Below are 19,408 nucleotides of genomic sequence, written 5' to 3'. Positions count from 1 at the left end.
GCCCCCTTATGCATCCCCCAATATAGAGTAGCCCCCTTATGCATCCCCCCAAATAGAATTGTCCCCCTGTGCATCCCCATATAGAACCCCAGACAGCCATTCCCATGTGAAGGGGTTAAAAAAACAAACAAACACACATTCTCACCTGTCACCTCGCTCCCAGCAGCTTCTTCCTCAGGCCAGATCTTCAGTCTGCAGCTTCTTCTTCATTCTGCAGCGCGGCGGCGGCGGCCTCTCTCCTCTCTCACCTCTCAGGCCCTCAGCGGCGCGCCAGGGAAGTGACGTCACCGCTGGAGGCCTGGCAGAGGCGCCTGCAGACATGCCTGCGCTCGGCGCGGCAAGTCTGCGGCAGGGGGGCCTGCAGGGGGCGCTATGGATGGGTAACTTACCCATCCCGATGGCGCCCCCCTGGCAGGCTGGTGGCCGGAGCCCTGTGCGACCGCACTGGTCGCACAGAGCAAAGGCCGGCCCTGCTCAGGGTGGGCCCCTTTAACCAGTGGGCCCGATGCACGTGCACCATGTGCCCTCTGGTTAAAGCGGCCCTGCATTTATCCACATTGAACCTCATTTGCCAAGTGGACGCCCAAACACTCAGTGTGTCTAAGTCATCCTGTAACATCTGCACATCCTCCATAGACTGTACTGTACTACAAAGCTTGGTGTCATCTGCAAAGATAGGAACATTGCTGTTAATTCCATTCTCAATTGTTTTTCAATAAAATATACTCTGATATATTCAGTTGCAATATTTGATCAGGGTGCACCTTATACATGTTTTTTTCCGTTTGTGTGAGCGACATGTCAAAAGTTTTGATTGGTCCGGGTCCGATTTTTAACGATTAACGACTAACAATAAACAATCGCAAACGAGATTGTTTTTTATTAGCCTAAAATAGGGTCCATTTACACACACAGATTATCTGACAGATATCTGCCAGATTTTTGCAGCCAAAACCAGAACTGGATTTGAAAAAAAGAGAAATCTCAGTCTTTCCTTTATGACCTGTTCCCTGTTTATTGTCCATTCCTGGCTTTGGTTGCAAAAATCTGTCAGATATCTGTGTGTGTAAATGGACCCATAGTTCACCATATTACACAGAACGATGGTTGTTAGATACAATTGTTATTGTGATCGTTACTATGATCGTTTACTCCATCTGATCGCAGCAAAACAATGAAAAATGTGTAATTACACTGAACGATTAGTGACCAGTAGTGGATTATAATAGAGGCGTTTCGGGCGGCAGCCCAGGGCCTTGAGCTCCTGGGGGGCCCATGACCACCCAAAAAGACCTATACTTTCAGTGGTGTACTGTCTCCTGGCTACACTTCCGCCATGATTTGCAAAATATCACTGTTTTTTATGTCAATTTTGCACAAATCAGGATATCATGACATTATCTGTCCTGTAACGCCAGGCTAGTGCTGCCATAGTTACAGTGGGGTGGGGGGGCCCAAGCTTGGGTTAAGTTAAACCGCCCCTGTTAGTGATAAAATGAGGAACTACAGCGAACGAATGTGGAATTACAGCGAACGGTTAGCAATCGACTTGCAAACGATTACCAATGATTTTAGGTTCAGATCTATATCAACGATCAACGACAAATGAACAATTTTCCGATCGTTGCCGGCAATTACACAGAACGATTATCATTTAGATTTGAATGACTTTTCGCACAATAATCATCCCATGTAATAGGGTCCTGAGTGTTTAGACCCTGACCGATCGGGAGAACAAGGCGGGAGAAGACTGCTCTAAGCACAATCCTCTCCCGCCTCTGTGTCTTGTGATATCAGTCGGGCTCAATAAAAAAATCAGTCAGATCCTGACTGATCACGTGACATAGGGTTGGAGAGGATGGTGCTTAGGGCGGTCTTCTCCCAGCTCGTCCGCCCAATCAGTACGGGTCTGAACACTCAGACCAGGACCAATCACAACTTTTGATGTCGCTATTACATGTCAAAAGTTTTCACAAAGTACAGGCACTATCATGTGCCACCATGCTCCCAGAGCAGGCATGCACCAGAGACGGAATTATTCCGGCAGCGGAGCTGATTGCATTATACAATGGTACAATGCTAATAGAAGAATTCCGTATCCGCTACACCACCTGCAGCGGGAGTGCTGCGGCAGCATTTTGATAGCGTATCCTGCCAATAGTTACACTTTAATTGCATACCGCACCTATGCTATATAGTAGTTCCTCCTCACAGTGGGTGTCAGGACTCAGGAGTGAGACCCACTGCAATCAATAACTTTTGACACACATCAAAACATATTCTTAATGGCAGGTCCTCTTTAATTACTCTTGGACGGCCCTTATATTCTACATCTGCACCGGTTATAGACACCTGTGACATTGTATAATCCGCATTGTCTGTCCAGGGACTAAGTGACAATGACCACCAGTCATCTGACCTCCCGCTCCCTGACCAGATGCGCGGACTAGCTGACACTACTGGAGCACGCGTCTCTATTTCTCTCCGTTCATTGGCTGACAGCGTATGGCCACGCCTCTGTGTATAAAGCTATCAGCGCCACCATTGGCTCCTGCTGCCTCTGCTCATGTCAGCATAGCGTGATGCAGGATCGGGCGGCGCGATGCCGACTGGGAAATGTAGTCCTATACTGTATCTTGGCTATGCAAAGAGAAGTTCCAAGAACTACGAGTCCCAGAACCCTCTGCGTGTTGCTATATTACTCTCTTCAGCTAAAGGGATGGAGCGGTAGACAGTAACCGGGAGCAGACAGCGCAGAGATGAGTGCGGGGACGTAAGTATCGTGCTGTATATAGCAATATAGAAGCTGTATAGGATGCAATACAACCATGTTAAGTAAAGCGAGCTGTGTCATGTATTATTTAGTCGTATAATACAGTACTAGTAAGTTATTACAGCTGCTTTACTGCCTCCCTGTTATATTGTATTGGGTATATGACTGCCACTAACAAACATGGAATTTCCTGCAGATTTTCTGCAACATGGAATTTCTTGCAGATTTTCTGCAAGTGCCTAATACCTCAGTCTACATCAGGGATGAGGAACCTTTTCTCTTCAGCTGTTGCAAAACTACAACTCCCATCAAGCCTGGACAGCCAGGGTTAAAGTTTTGGCTGCCCAGGGATTATGGGAGTTGTAGTTTGCAACAGCTGGAGAGCCAAAGGTTTCTCAGCCCTGGCCTACATAGACATTACTCAATGTGTAATACTCCTACCGTACACAATGATTTTCCCTCCAGGTGCCTACGCAGAAGAGGGGGGCCCTACAAGACCGCTCCAGCGACAGACCTGACACGTTGGCGCCTCACATGTACAGAGGGTAGACAGACCTGGCGCTATGCAGAGGGAGAAGAACGGCCACAGACGGCCCTGGAGGCGCACTCTCTGGGGTTGGATACGGTACCTAAGACATAACATTACATTGTAGACTGTACTTATCTACTGCAGACACCACAAAGATGGTCCAGGCTGAAGTTATTTAGGTTGAGACTACTTAAAGTGGGCCCCTATACTGAACTGAAAGCGAGTTCATGTTAAATATTTTACATAGATTTTTGGGCTATAGTAAAGCGGAGTTGAATTTACCAATTTACCATTGTTGGTCATATTGTGTATATTTTGACATCTTTAATGTAATCCTCTGTGTGTAAATAATATAGATTTTCTCCTTCTATCCAGAGCGAGTTTTTAAAGGATTTACCAAAGGCACATACCGCACAAGACGGAGCTGAAAATGGACTAACGTTTTATTCGGCTTTACAAGCAGAGGATGGGCATTGGGCTGGGGATTATGGCGGGCCACTGTTCCTTATGCCAGGTGAGGCTTTTTAGCTTTACATGACTCCCATCACTCGATGTCATGTGAAAGATTTTCTGTAAATCTCAGGCTTTTTTTTTTTTAGGTCTTCTGATCGCATGCCACGTTACTCAGACTCCCCTCCCTGACACCACTAAGAAGGAGATGATACGGTACCTCCGATCTGTGCAGCTTCCTGGTGGAGGATGGGGCCTGTGAGTATATTTGTTTCAGGGTTTCTAAAGACCTACATATGTACAAACTGTGTGCATTGTGTGTGTATGGAGGTCCCTTTTAAGTAGGGGACCCCTTTTAGGCATGCCTAGATAGACTGGTCAAGGTTCATTTGCTTAGAGTGTTATTTCACTTTAAAGAACTTTTGATACAGACTTTTTGAAGCTTTTGATTGGGCGGCTTTTTGGTGTTCAGACTGCCACCAATTGCTAGATAGAGCAAGGAGAAATATGCAGCTGAGCATTTGGGATGGGCTCCATAGACTTACTATAGAACCTGTCTCCTGTAATGATTGAGCAGTGAGCTAACTTGTTCTAGCGATTGCAGAGGTCGGAACACCCAGACACCACCTATTTTGTTACATGTCCAGACGGTTTTCTTTTTTTCTAATTTAAAGAGTCGGTAACACTTTAAGGATATAATGTACATTTCTCTCAATTTCCATGTAAGGGTATGTGCACACTACAGAATCCAGATGGAACCCCCGCCACAGCTCACACCCGCTCGCAGATCCTGGCGGCAGCGCGCATCTCCACTACTCCCATAGGCTTCATTCTATGGTTTGGCAGATTCCGCTGTCCGCCTGAAGAATGAACCCGCGGAGATGCGCACATCCACAAGCTGGTTCGAGCTGCCGAATCCACAGCGAGTGTTCCGTCGGGATTCCTTAGTGTGCACATAGCCTAAATGTATATTTGGTGTTTAAAGAAGCAGTTCTCAAAAAATAAATATTGCACGTATACTCACTGCAGCTGATCAGTGTCCCGCGACACTGCTTCATTCCGCTCCCGTGGCGCCGTTCAAATCCGGCGCGTGCTCACTTCCGCCTCTGCTGTGACTCCTTTTCTGTCTCTTGTGATTGTATGCCGAACACACGGGCTTTTATGCATTCTCTATAGAAGCGCGTGACTTCAGGCGTTCAGTCACAGGACACAGAACAGGAGTCACAGCAGAGGCGGAAGTGAGCGCGCGCTGGATTTGAATGGCGTCGCAGGACCGATCTGCTGCGGTGAGTATACCTGCCAGCGCCTACCGGTGGGGGCCAATAATTATTTTTTGGGAACTGCTTCTTTAAGCACTTTATTAGCTATAATATATGATGTTATTGGGATAAAAACTTGATGTAATGTTCCTCTGTAGTAAGGAGCTGTCTTAAACCTTAGGCACATTGAAGATAAGAGTACGGTGTTTGGCACTGCTCTCAGTTATACCTCATTACGTCTTCTTGGTGTGTCCCAGGATGATCCAGATATGACCCGGGCTCGCAACAATCTTCATAGTAAAGGTAAGTTGTGTACACAAGCTAATAGCTCTAGTCAGCGCAGCTTACAATCACGTGTAGCATGTTAGTGTGTATCTATTTTTGCAATGTTTTGGTCAGATGTATCCATATTTTGTTACAGGGGGCGCCATTGGTATTCCTTCCTGGGGGAAGTTTTGGCTAGCTGTGCTCAATGTGTACAGTTGGGAGGGAATGAGCACGCTGTTCCCAGAGATGTGGTGAGGTTTTTTTCTTCATTTCCTTGCATGTGACAGACCAAACAATACCATTTTTAATAACTTTTGATGCGTCATAATTTTTAATCGGTTTGGGCCTAGATGCTGAGAACCCCACCGACTGCTAATGAGTGCTCAGCTAAGCGTTGTACCCCTCTGTTTCTGAGCCAAGTGTTTGGTGTACAGATTGGTAGAAGGTCTTAGTGCTTCTGCTTCTCTTTTTTAGTTTTTTTGGCACCCGGACCGCCACCAATTAAAACTTTTGACATAAAAAAATTGTGGCAGTAGTAATCAGAAAATTGGCAGTGAATTCTATTATCAATGGGATACACTAAAATTCGTAAAGCAAATGTACCATCAGAATGGCGCCTGCTTGGGGAAGCCAGTGCCACAGTGGCCGATTCCCACGCACAGCCCCGGTCTGTCACTGAGCATCGGGCTGAAGCACTGAAGTCGCGCCAACCCACCCCCAGTGAGAGGAAACCCCGCTGCCCCTCTGTGACACAGCTCCATTAGAATGAATAGAGCTGTGTCACCAGCTGTGGTGGATTGGCCTGACTTCAGTGCTTCAGCCCAGACTGGTGCTCGATAATAGACTGGCGCCGTGTGTGGGAACCGGGCCTCGGTTCAAAAAAAGGACCGTGGCACCACCTCCCCCCCCCCCCCCCCGCTGGCGCTGGTGTATTCATATGCAACACTTAAAGCGAATGTACCTGATGGTACATTCGCTTTAATTCTTTGTATGGACTTAGGCCTTCTTCACAAGGCTGTATTGCGGATTGCAAAACTACTCATCAGCTGTCTGCACATTTGTATGTCATCCATATTTGTGGATCCACAAAAAAAAGTGCTGTTTAAGATGGCTGCAAGGAGGAGCCTAGCCAGGTGTTTTGAATATGGATAGTAATCTATATTCCGTCCATATTTTTCATGGACCCACTGGCTTTTATGGGCACCTCTATTCTGCAAATACAGTTCATATAAATGCAGGTCCTACTTGCTTGCAGATCCAGATCTAAATCTGTAAAAAAGAGGATTTTTTTGTACTCACCGTAAAATCCTTTTCTTGTGGCTTCATTGGGGGACACAGCACCAGTGGGTATAGGCTACTGCCACTAGGAGGCGACACTAGACAGAAGAAGGAGTGACTCCGCCTGGCAGCCTATACCCCTCCTACAGACACCAGGCTAACTCAGTTTAGTCACAAGCAGTAGAAAGTAGTAACGAAAACAGGCAAAAAAAAACCAGGCTGGTCCCGGGAACGAAAACCCCAAGAACAGAACAAGCCCCGGGAGCACAACCTCAAACAGGGTGGGAGCTGTGTCCCCCAATGAAGCCACAAGAAAAGGATTTTACGGTGAGTACAAAAAAATCCTCTTTTCTTGTGCCTGTCATTGGGGGACACAGCACCAGTGGGACGTACAAAAGCAGTCCCAGAGGGTGGGGAAAGAAGATTACAATCCCCATGCGGCCTGCCTAACGCACGGCGGCCTGCAGAACCTTGCAGCCCAGACTGGCGTCAGAGGAAGCCAGGATAGGGACCTGATAAAACTTTGAAAAAGTGTGAACTGAAGACCAGGTGGCGGCCTTGCAGACCTCGGACACTGAGGCCTGATGGCGAACCGCCCAAGAGGCCCCCACAGCTCGAGTAGAATGAGCGGTGACCCGAAAAGGAGGAGCCCTGTCACGAACGCGGTAGGCCTCTGCGATGGCTGCCCTGATCCAACGCCCAATGGTGGTCTTGGAAGCCGCCAGCCCCTTGCGGGGACCCGACGGGACCACGAACAAGGAATCCGAGCGGCGGAAGGGAGCAGTGACTGCCAAGTAGATCCGTATGGCCCGGACAAGGTCCAAACAATGCAGGGACCGTTCCCTAGGATGGGAGGGCGCAGGGCAAAAAGAGGGGAGAATGATGTCCTCATTAAGGTGGAATGCAGACACGACCTTCGGCAGGAAGGAAGGAAGAGGACGAAGCACCACCTTGTCCTTGTGAAGGACCAGATAAGGGGAGCGACAAGAGAGCGCTGCCAGTTCAGACACCCTACGGATGGAGGTAATCGCCACCAGGAAGGCGACTTTCCAAGAAAGGAAACAGAGAGACACCTCCCGAAGAGGCTCAAAGGGAGGACCTTGTAGAACCTCGAGGACTAAATTAAGGTCCCAGGGCTCTAAAGGCTGACGAAAAGGAGGGGCCAAATGGACCACCCCCTGAAGAAAGGTCTTCACCTGGGGGCGGAAAGCGAGAGCCCGCTGAAAAAGAACAGACAGGGCGGAAATCTGCGAACGCAAAGTGGAATGACTGAGGCCTTTATCCAGCCCGGACTGTAAAAAGGAAAGAATCTTGGGCGTGGAACACACCAAGGGGTGAAAATTATTCTGTTCGCACCAAGAAAAGAAGGACTTCCACACGCGATGGTAGACCCGAGCTGACTGAGGCTTACGGGCCTTAAGCATGGTTTGGATGACTGGTTCCGAGAACCCACGAAACCTCAATACCGCGGCTTCAACAGCCACGCCGTCAAACTCAGCTGAGGTAAATTGGGGTGGAATATTGGCCCTTGTGAAAGGAGGTCGGCCCGCAGGGGAAGGCGCCAGGGGGCGTCGGCCAGGAGGTGCACTACGTCGGCGTACCAGGACCGGCGCGGCCAGTCTGGAGCGACAAGAATGGCGGGAACGCCGAGTGCCTTGATGCGCTTCAGGACTCGTGGGAGAATGGGCAGAGGAGGAAAGGCGTAAACCAGGGGGAACTGCTCCCATGGGGTCACCAAGGCGTCGACCGCGAACGCGCAAGGATCCCGGGCCCGAGTCACATAGATGGGGAGTTTGTGGTTCAGCCTGGAGGCGAAGAGATCCACATCTGGGGATCCCCACCGCCGGCAGATTTGAAGAAACACCTCGGGATGTAGAGCCCATTCGCCCTGATCCAGTCTTTCGCGGCTGAGGTAGTCCGCCGCCCAATTGTCCACCCCGGGAATGTGGACTGCCGAGAGAGCTGGAACAACCCGCTCCGCCCAACGGAGAATGCGAGCGGCCTCGGTCATGACAGAGCGGCTCCTGGTGCCGCCTTGACGGTTCAGATAAGCAACGGCGGTGACGTTGTCGGTCTGAACACGGACCGGATAACCCCTCAGGCGATCGGTCCACTGAGACAGGGCGAGAAAGATGGCCCGGAGCTCCAGGATATTGATGTGAAGCCGAGCCTCTGTCGGCGACCAAGAGCCCTGAGCTGTGTGGCTCCCGAAGACAGCCCCCCACCCGGACAGGCTGGCATCCGTAGAGACGACCAGCCAATTGAGGGGGAGGAACGAGCGGCCGAGGAGGACCACCGGAGACGTCAACCACCAAAGAAGCTCCCTGCGAACAGCAGGGGACAGGAGGATCTTCTTGTGGAGAGACAGAGGGGACCTGTCCCACTGTGACAGAATCGCTTGCTGCAGAGGGCGCGAATGAAACTGAGCAAAGGGGATCGCCTCGAAAGAGGAGACCATCTTGCCCAGGACTCGCATGCAAAGGCGAATCGAACAGGGGGCGCCCGAGCGGAGCAGAGAGACTGCCGAGCGCAGGGAGGCAACTTTGTTTGGAGGAAGGAGGACGCGGGCCATCTCGGTGTTGAATAGCATCCCGAGAAACTCCATAGAGCGGGAGGGAAGTAGGGAAGATTTTTGGTAATTGATCACCCAACCGAAATTGGTCAAGAGATCGAGTGTGATCTGGAGGCTGGACAAAGTGTCCTGCTTGGAGCGGCCCTTTACCAAAAGGTCGTCCAGGTATGGCAGGACAGCCACCCCCTTTGACCGAAGCAGAGCCATCAAAGGTGCAAGGATCTTGGTAAAGACCCGAGGCGCCGTGGCGAGCCCGAAGGGCAGGGCAACGAACTGGAAATGTCCAGAACCGACGGTGAAACGTAGGAAACGTTGATGACTGGCTGCAATGGGAACATGCAGATAGGCGTCGCGGATGTCTATAGAAGCAAGAAATTCGTCCTGCTCTAGAGACGCGACCACCGACCGCAAGGATTCCATGCGGAACCGCCGAAGGCGAACAAACCTGTTCAGCCGTTTCAAATCCAGGATGGGACGGACCGAGCCGTCCTTTTTGGGGACTGTGAACAGATTGGAATAGAATCCCTGGAAGTGCTCGGAGGGAGGAACTGGGACCACAACTCCTTGAGCTAGGAGATTCCGAACCGCCCGAAAAAGCTCGGAAAGCCGCGCCGAAGAGCGTGGGAGATTTGATGGAAAAAAGCGAGGAGGCGGCATGGACGCGAACTCGATTTTGTATCCTGAAGACACCACCTCCCGTACCCACACATCGGGCACATGGGCGAGCCAAATCTCCTTGAAGGAGAGCAGACGACCCCCTACTTGAGGGAGAGACCCGACAGGGAAAGGACCATCAGGAAGAAGACTTGGGGGCAGGACCCTTAGAAGGGCGAGAACGGGGCTGCCAGGAGGGGCGGGGTTTGAAAGAGGGCTTCCTAGAAGGAGCTGGAGGCGCATCCTTAGCCGGGCGACGACGCGCCGGAGGCTCAAAGGAGCGGAAACGGCTAGAACGCCTGTGAGGCTGAGGGCGCCGGGACCGGTTTTGAGGGAGCAAGGAACTCTTCCCCCCTGTAGCGTCCGAGATTATTTTATCAAGCCGCTCCCCGAAAAGTCTGTTCCCTGCAAAGGGAAGAGAAGTCAGAGCCTTCTTGGAGGCGGCATCAGCTGACCAGCATTTTAACCAGACAGATCGTCGGATGGCTACAGAGTTAGCCAGGGCCCGCGCAGACAAACGAGCGGCTTCCTGAGAAGCGTCGCACAAGTATTTGGACGCATGCAGAATCTGCGAGGCCAGAGACAGGAGATCCTCACGCGGGGTGTCCAGGGAGAGGTCATGGACTAACTGCCTGGCCCAAGAGGAACAAGCCTTGCTGACCCAGGATGCGGCAAAGGTAGGACGTAGGGCCGAACCAGCCGCAACAAAGACAGACTTCGAAAAAGCGTCGATTTTCTTGTCGACTGGGTCAGTGAGTGAAGCACCATCTGCCAGAGGCAGAGTAGTTGACTTGGAAAGTCGAGAAACCGGAGGGTCCACAGATGGGGGCACTGTCCATGTAGTGACCAAGTCAGGGGAGAAGGGAAACAAGGCCTCGGCACGCTTAGAGGATGGAATCCGCCGGTCAGGGTGATTCCACTCCTTGGCTAGAAGATCTTCAAAATCCCTATGGTTGGGAAAAACCAAAGGCTGTCGCTTATGGCGACTGAAAGAGACTTCACTCCTTGAAGTAGAAGGGGACTCTTCTTCAATATGTAAGGTGTCCCGCACTGCACGGATCAAGGCTTGCACTGCAGAGGCCAGCTGATCCTCCCTGTCGGACTCTGAGGCAGAGTCAGAGGGGTCCCCCGAGGAGGCGGAGAGGGGTCGCTGGGAAGCGGAACCGCCTGCAGTGGATCTGTCCGGAGAAGGGTCTGAGGAACACCTAGAAGGTGACCGTGAGACAGAGAGTCTAGATCTCTTATGACACCGTCCTCTGGAAGGCGAGTCAGGAGATACCCTGGAGGGTCCCGCCGCTGGAGGCGCTTGGGAAGGCAACCGCTCAATGGCATGGATCATGACCTGGGACAGCTTAGAGAGGTCACCAATCGCCTGGGACAGGGACCTAGCCCACTCAGGGGAGGCTACATCTGAACCTGCAGGGGAGGTCTCCTGGGAGGTGGCACTAGGGTTAAGGCATAGCAGACAGAGGGGGCCAGGCTGACCGCAGGGGAACTTTTTATTGCAGCGAGCACACGCAAAGTGTGTCGCCACAGCCGCAGGAGCGAGCTGCCTAGGGGGCTCGTCCCGGGGACCAGACATGGTAGCTAGGGCTGGTAGCCTGGGGAGTGGAGGAGGGGAATATCACCCACTGGGTGAGCCTACCCGACCCTGGAGCTGCTGCCGCACTGGATGCTGGAGCTGCACTGGATGCTGGAGCACGCTGGAACTGCACTGGAAGCTGGAGCTGCACTGGATGCAGGGACTGCACTGTATGCTGTGGATTCTGAGCTGCTGCTGCTGTGCACAGGGAGCTGGCAGGCAGAGAGAACAGCAGGAGGCCACAAGCTGCTGCAGAGACGAGAGGAGGAAGGGAGGGGGCACAGGAAGGAGCAGGTGGGGGCTACAGGAGTAGCCAATAAGAGGCAAGCCAGCGGCGGGAAGGGCCGAAAACGGGCGGGCGCTCCGCCCCCGTGACGTCACTCGCGTGCGCCGATGCGGCCTAGCTCCGGCAGAAGCCGGGGGCTAAATTTATGGGCAGGCCGGCGGCAGCGAGACGGCGGCGCGGAGCGCTGAAAAACGCGGCCGCCGGCAGAAGGGAATGGAGAAGTGCCCGGCAAACCACCCGGTCGCCCCTATGGAGCTGCTGCCTGCGGGCAGGAGCTCCAGAGACTCCCTCCACCCCCTCTCCCTGAAGAAAGAGGCCCGCACAGACCATCCTGCTCAGGGCCTCTGAGGGGGAAGGCAGGGAGGGAGAGAGGCAGAAAGGAGAGAGAGACAGGGGGGAGAGATATTTAGGTGCCCTGGTAGGATGACCCCCCCCCCCCCCCCCCAGATTCCAAGGAAGGCTAAGGACAGGAATACTCACCTGTCCGGCATCTTCAGGTGCGCGCAGGGTCACCCCTTCGGTCACCTCGCACCTTAGTGGGGGACCGGTATCCTGCCGCAGGGAGCGGGCGTTGGGGGACGGGTGACCGGCGCAGGGAAAAGAAACTTTCCATGCACCCTCAGGGGGAACTGCGTCTGATGTGGCAGCCCACGCCGACGGTCCCCCTGATAACCTAAAAGAAAAGAAAAAGAAATAAAAAATGGAGGTGCATGGCACCTGTGTCTACCTCTACGGACACTAGACTAAAACTGAGTTAGCCTGGTGTCTGTAGGAGGGGTATAGGCTGCCAGGCGGAGTCACTCCTTCTTCTGTCTAGTGTCGCCTCCTAGTGGCAGTAGCCTATACCCACTGGTGCTGTGTCCCCCAATGACAGGCACAAGAAAAAATGTATGTGGGTTTGGGGCCATAGAACCCAGTAGGTCCTATGAAGGACAGTATGTAACCCCTAACAAAATCTTTGTGTGAAGGAGGCCTTACTACCATGATGCTTTCAAATCAACTTGTTTTCAGTAGATAGGAGTTTGCAACTAGCATTTGGTGTATTTTTACTAGGGATCACCTCACTTTACATCTTTAGGCTATGTTCACATTACGTATATGTCCGGCCGCATATTTTTCGCGGCCGGACATATACGTGTAAAACTCCGGCCGGGATTTACGCAAGTTGCGGCCGGCTACGTACGGTCCACGAACTTACACCCGTAAGCTACGTACGCTTCCCGAGCAGCGTACGTAGCGATCTGACAGCGGTCTTTTACTTGGATATCTTCGCCTAGCCCCGGACACCCCACAGAACCTTTTGGATCGGCACAAAAAGGTGTTAAAATGAAGAAATCACCACTCCGTACGGGACCGCATGTTACGCTACGGGCGTAAGTTACAGCATTTCCGTCCCGAAACAATGGTGTGGTTCATTTTTTACGGCGCCGCATACGATCCGGGCGTAAGTTCGTACGTAGTGTGAACTGTGCGGCCGTAGATCGTATACTTTACATTGTACGCAAACTACGTAAATCTCCGGCCGCTTATTCACGGAGCGCGCTACGGCCGGAAACTTACGTAGTGTGAACGTAGCCTTAAAGAAGCAGTTCAGTTTTTTTTTTTTTTTACGGCCCCCTGGGTAGCCGCTGTCATGTATACTTACAGAAGATGATCAGTGTCCCGCGGCGTAGCTCCGGTCCCGTCCCGCGGTGCCGTTCAAATCCGGCGCGCGCTCACTTCCGCCGGCGCTGTGACTCCTCTTCTCGGCCTTGTAATTTGAACGCCTGCCTGCATGGAAGCGAGTGACTTCCGGCATATAATCACTGGTCAGAGAAGAGGACTCGCAGCAGCCGACGGAAGTGAGTGCGCCCGATTTGAACGGCACTGCGGGACGGGAACTGACCGACGGGAACGGGACACCGATCATCTTCTGTAAGTATACATGAGAGCGGCTACCCGGGGGGGCGAAAAAAAAAACAAAACGTGAACTGCTTCTTTAAAGGGATTATCCAGCATTAGAAAAACTTTCTTCCAAAGATAGTACCACTCTTGTCTCCAGTTCAGGTGTGTTTTGCAGTTAAGCTCCATTCACTTCAATGGAACTACTTAGTTACAAAACACCTGCACCCAAACTGGATGAAAGTGGCCATGTTCTTCTAAAGCTGGATAACCCCTTTAAGTTACACAGTATATGTCACATTAGGCAATGTATTGCATTTCTGTATCCTGTTAATAGTCTTACAGGGAATGTGATGTTAATTCTCTTAGTTCTTCTGTAATGTCCAGTGTTTTCATTTAGGCTTCTCCCCCAGTGGTTTCCTGCACACCCCAGCACTCTTTGGTGTCACTGCCGACAGGTGTACTTGCCCATGAGTTACTGCTATGCCACACGTTTGAGTGCCCATGAGGATGACTTGATCCACAGCTTAAGACAGGTAAGGAACATCTAGGGAATTTACTTTCTTCGTTATTGGTATCTACTACTTACATGTTTGCTTGTGGTGCAGGAACTGTACACGCAGGAATACAGCAGTATCAATTGGCCTGCACAGAGGAACAATGTTGCTGCTTGTGACTTGTACACACCGCACAGCACACTGCTAAACTTTGCTTATGGTAAGAGACCCTGATTTACTTTAGTTACAAGGTTATGAATCAGGAGAGTTTGCTAAATGAATGTAGCTGCAAAAATATGTATGCTTTAAAGTGTCACTGTTGTGAATTTCTTTTTTTTTGCAGAAATCAATAGTCCAGGCGATTTTAAGAAACTTTGTAATTGGGTTTATTATCCGAAAAATGCATTTTTATCATGAAAAAGCAGTTTGAAGCTCTCCCCCCTGTCTTCATTGTTCTCCTATGGAGAGAGCTAAAGAAAAGACCAAAACAGGACAACAAAGAGTTAATCTACAAATCCCTCACGGGATATCTCCTGTGACAGTCACCAGTGACCTGTCTGAGCTCGGATTACAGCTGTCACCCAGCTCCGTGCCTGTAATCCTCTGTTATCTGCTTTCTGCTGCCGGCTAACTCCCTCCTTCCTCCTCCCCCCTCCCCTCTCCCTAGAGCAGACAGGGTACGTCTCCTGCAACAAGTCACAATTTTCAGATTTTTCAGAGTGGATGAAAAAGAGGAAGGAGGGGGGGGGACCTGGGAAAAGGCTTTTTACATGCAGATAATGGCAGATTTGGCTAATAAACCCAATTACAAAGTTTCTTAAAATCGCCTGGACTATTGATTTCTGCAAAAAAAAAATACGACAGTGACTCTTTAAGTATACATATTTTAATTTAAGCTTTCCACCACTTTCTCACTGAAGTATCTTTCCCCCCCCCACACACTTTTGTTTACAGTCCTGTTGAATATATATGAGACATACCACATTCCCGCCCTACGTCGGCGCGCAGTGCATGAACTGTATGACCACATAACAGCAGACGACCGGTTTACAAAGTGTATCAGCATCGGTCCGGTATGTGTCATACCTAAACACAGTAGACACCTGAATTATTTGTATTGGGGATTGTGGTTCTGAAACAAACCTTTGTGCCCCACAGATCTCGAAAGTGATTAATATGCTGGTGCGTTGGCATGTAGATGGACCACAGTCTTCTTCATTCCAAGAACATGTGGAGCGCATCCCCGATTACCTTTGGTATGAAGCATTCTTTATCCAGTTTACGTTTTCTAAACTAGTTTGGGTTAACTTGAAAAATCTAAACATGTGCTTTATAGTGTGTGATTTCAACATTTTTATTTAGAATTTTTTTTAAATGTATTACGTGTGCTGTTTTGTGTTCACTTAGAGTATGGAAACTATTTTTTTCGAACAAAATTAAAGGTGACAAATTTCTCACCAACTGTATTTAAAGGGGTTATCCAGTGCTACAAAAACATGGCCACTTTTCCCCTACTGTTGTCTCCAGTTTGGGTGTGGTTTTGAAACTCAGTTCCATTGAAGTAAATGGAGCTTAATTGCAAACCGCACCTGAACTGGAGACAACTTTAGGGGGGAAAGTGGCCATGTTTTTGTAGCGCTGGATAACCCCTTTAAGGCAGATCTTTGTTAGGACTATGGTGCCTGCATGCACAATGAACAGAGTTAGAAACATACAGCTCCATATATTTTGTAGTGGCCATCCAGGGTTACTGCAGCTCAGCTCCCATTTATTTGTATTAACCCCGCACAGCCACTACACCATGTATAGGGCTGTCTTTTTCAGGCTCTTTTTCTGGATGGAGACAACAGCTCATACACAGTTTTTTGTGTCTTCAGCACAAAGCTGCAGGCTCAGAACTGAGGGAAGGAGACTGAAAAGGTAGTGACATGGATGGAATGAATTGTTACTCTCCAGGAGAGGGGGCGATTCTACATGTATTTTACCTAACTGGATAACCCAGTTAAATAAAAAATAAATAAATAAAATCCTGGAAGGCCCTGTTAACAATGTGTGAATTAAGAAGAACATGTGTTTCTTATACAATTATCTTTTTGCAGGTTGGGTTTGGATGGGATGAAAATGCAGGTAAATATGGCTCTGCTTTTATTGTTTCATTGAGGTGTATCTACTTCCTGTACCGAAAATAGAGTTCCAGGAAATACACACTGAAATCTTTGGGTCTTTGTGATGGTGTTTTTTGGGTGGTGTAGATCGCAGTATGTGGTTATTTTACGTTCACTGCTGTACAATTTTGCAACTGTATATCCCCTTTCAGAAGAGATGTGAAGGCTCGATAAACAGATATGTTGTGCAGGTAGAGCTTTATTATGATATATCACAAGATTAAAAAAAAAAGAACTTTTTCCTGACTGGTTTATGCACTACTGCCAGTATTAGGTCACCACTGTGTGGTGCTTCCAGGTTTGGGGACATGACATCACAGGCAGCCATGTCCCTCCTTAGCCACTAATTGGATGAACAGCCCTGTGACCTTACGTCCCTGATGGAGGAGAAATTAAAGGCACCATGGTATATTTAACCTGGTGAAGATGTTGGACTGTCTTTACTGTTAGTGTAATCTGTTATGTGTGAATAACAGTTTTTGGAATAAAGCGGCCATGTTTTTCTAAGGCGGAATAACCCCTTTAATTCCTCTAACAGAATGAGGCTGTGGGAGGGATTTAATAAGACACCAGTGTCCCACACAGAATCTATTAAAAAGCGCAAGCCTTTCAATAAATGCATCACATCTGCCGTGTGGTAGCCTGAGAAACCTACGCCTGCATTTTTGTTTAGATTTATGGATTAATCTTTTTTTTATCCCTTTTGATAACCATTTTTTTCTTTTAATTTTTCTTTGGTCACAGTTTATGTTATAATGTATTTTGTAGACTATCCATTTTGAGGGGTTAAAAAATGTGTCAAGAAGGTTTGAAAAATCTGACTTGTGCACATTTGAAAAGCCATAGGATATGATGATTTCTGCACATTTTTTTTCTGTTACATGCAGATGGAGTATATATACACAGTCACATTATTATGACAAAAGGTCCTGGTAGTTTGTCCCATGTATCTGGAGCCATGATGACTGCAGTACACCCCGCAGCTCTTGGAGTTAGGTTCAAGTCTCGGGATTTAGGGGGCCATGGAAGTACCAATGTCAGACATTTCTAGCAGTTTGAAATTTTGCATTGTCTTATTGGAAGATGCCATCTGCCTCAGGGAATACAATCAGCATGTATGGGTGTATGTGACCTGGATGTGAAGGATGGACTCATACCCAAATCGGTTGAGATTTGCCTTTCACGTGGATGAGTGGCCCAGATAATGCTATAAAAACATTCCCAATGCCATAATGCTGCTACCAATTGTTGCAGGGTCTTTGTTTTCTGATGTTTCATACCTGACACGACAAAGACCGTCTATTTGTCCTCTCAGTATACACTTTTACCACAGCAGCATGTGAACATAGGCATTGCATACCTCATATACCCACCAAGTCAGCTCACAACATGTTGTCTCCTTTTTTTTTTTTAACCATACAGCTTCTGTAGTCACCATCTAGACGTGTTCATTTCTTTTAGGGCACAAATGGATCTCAGCTCTGGGACACAGCTTTTGCAATCCAGGCATATTTGGAGGTAAAGATTATCAACTATAGTACAAGTAGAATCCCTATAATTTATATTTCGGTTTGTGTAGGTGGTGTATTATTATTTATTTCCCTTTTGCTCTTTGTCTATAGGCCGGAGCACACAAGAGAAAACAGTTTCAGAAGTCTTTGGAGAAGGCACATGAATTTCTTCGTATAACTCAGGTGATTTTTAGTGGGATTTTACAAAAAAGCTTTAGGATGTCCATTATTAAAGTGTACCTGTCACTTTGGAAAACTTTTGACATCTCATAGAGACGTGTCAAAAGTTTTTATTGGTGGGAGTCTGGGCGCTGAGATTGAATGAGAAGGGCTGGTTTGATCAGTCTCTGCACTGCCGTGAAAGGTCTCTATAGGAAGTTTATGGGGCCTGTACACAGCCGTGGGGAGAAACCACACTAAACTAGTGCTTCTCCACATTCGGTCTAGTGATAGATGGGGGTCTTAGCACCCAGACCCTCATGAATGAAAACTTTTGACATGTCTCTATGACATGTGACAAGTTTTCTAAAATAACACTTTAAGCTGAGTGGGACAGAAGGTTTATAGCAGTGATCTGTGAGCTGTAACACTCCAGCTGCCAGCCATACCTGGCACACTGGATCACCCCTGGTTACAGACCATTGTTAATACACATCACTGACAGGGGGTTATAGGTGTTTGATCCAACCAAAGGACAAATATAACCGTATTGTACAAACTGATGAGTCCATGTTATATGATTATTTTTTCTTCCTGTTACAGGTACCAGATAACCCACCAGACTACAAGAAATACTACAGACAAATGAACAAGGTGTGTATGTTTTCTGAGGGTGCCTTCACACCTACCGTATCGCAGTAGAAAATCCGCTGCAGATCCGCAGCAGATTTAACTAAATGAATGAACACAGCATTAAATACGCACTGTCAAATCCGCAGCAGATTTGTAAGTGCGGATTTGATGCTGTGTTCATTCATTTAGTTAAATCTGCTGCGGATCTGCTGCGGATCCGCAGCGAATTTTTTGCTGCGATACGGTAGGTGTGAAGGCACCCTGAGGGAGCGTCTATATCAATCTGCAGGTTTCCTGGGATGTTTACAGGACACACAATACATTATATCTGCAAACACACAGTAGAGGACTTTCCTAAGTCAAGCTTCTGCCATTATGTCTAACCCAGATCAGTAATTTGGCTATTAAGTCTTTTTAATTTTCCACAGTGTATATTTGTGGATGCCATAGTGCCCGCAACTTATATACTTATTTCTAACACTGTTGTTTGATTTGCTGTGCCTGATCACAGGCGTGTCAGCATCATCCACAATTTTTATTGTATTCATTTTTGTTAGGACTCTCTTAAAGGTAATCTGTCATCTCCCTGTTAAAGGGTACCTGTCATTTGGAGCGGGCGGCAGGATTTGCCGCAAAAAAACCACCGGCGGGCTGTCCGTTCGGGGGCACACAGGAGACAGAGTTCTTCCACCTTGGCCTTTGGCTGTGTACACTTACAGTGCAGGCAAATGCTGAGCCGGAAGAAATCTGTCTGCTGTGTGCACCCAAATGGACAGCCCACCAGCAGGATATTTGTGGCGTATCCTACCACCCACTCCTAATGATCGGTAGCCTTTAACATGTAACCTGCCTCAGTACTTTTGCATTGCAGCTGAAACCCGTTCTGAACATTCTTTTATATAGGTATTGACA

General features: G+C 48.9%; 1 protein-coding gene across 1 annotated transcript in view; it reads left to right on the top strand.

The window, feature by feature from the left end:
- Positions 1 to 2,709: 2,709 nt before the first annotated feature.
- Positions 2,710 to 19,408, top strand: part of LSS (lanosterol synthase) — a 28,765-nt gene continuing 12,066 nt past the window's right edge. The window contains exons 1-14 of the mRNA XM_069985193.1: positions 2,710 to 2,773; positions 3,239 to 3,398; positions 3,678 to 3,816; positions 3,902 to 4,010; positions 5,193 to 5,314; positions 5,433 to 5,529; positions 13,932 to 14,067; positions 14,140 to 14,248; positions 14,983 to 15,101; positions 15,187 to 15,284; positions 16,128 to 16,155; positions 17,655 to 17,711; positions 17,816 to 17,887; positions 18,467 to 18,517. Coding sequence (XP_069841294.1) covers positions 2,760 to 2,773; positions 3,239 to 3,398; positions 3,678 to 3,816; positions 3,902 to 4,010; positions 5,193 to 5,314; positions 5,433 to 5,529; positions 13,932 to 14,067; positions 14,140 to 14,248; positions 14,983 to 15,101; positions 15,187 to 15,284; positions 16,128 to 16,155; positions 17,655 to 17,711; positions 17,816 to 17,887; positions 18,467 to 18,517 — 1,311 coding nt within the window. The 5' untranslated portion in view covers positions 2,710 to 2,759. The remainder of the gene's footprint in view (positions 2,774 to 3,238; positions 3,399 to 3,677; positions 3,817 to 3,901; positions 4,011 to 5,192; positions 5,315 to 5,432; positions 5,530 to 13,931; positions 14,068 to 14,139; positions 14,249 to 14,982; positions 15,102 to 15,186; positions 15,285 to 16,127; positions 16,156 to 17,654; positions 17,712 to 17,815; positions 17,888 to 18,466; positions 18,518 to 19,408) is intronic.

The sequence above is a fragment of the Dendropsophus ebraccatus genome, chromosome 9 (genome assembly GCF_027789765.1).
Source record: "Dendropsophus ebraccatus isolate aDenEbr1 chromosome 9, aDenEbr1.pat, whole genome shotgun sequence".
Lineage (NCBI taxonomy): Eukaryota > Metazoa > Chordata > Amphibia > Anura > Hylidae > Dendropsophus > Dendropsophus ebraccatus.
Note: the sequence above shows the minus strand (reverse complement) of the source record. Positions and strands in the feature narration are given on the sequence as shown.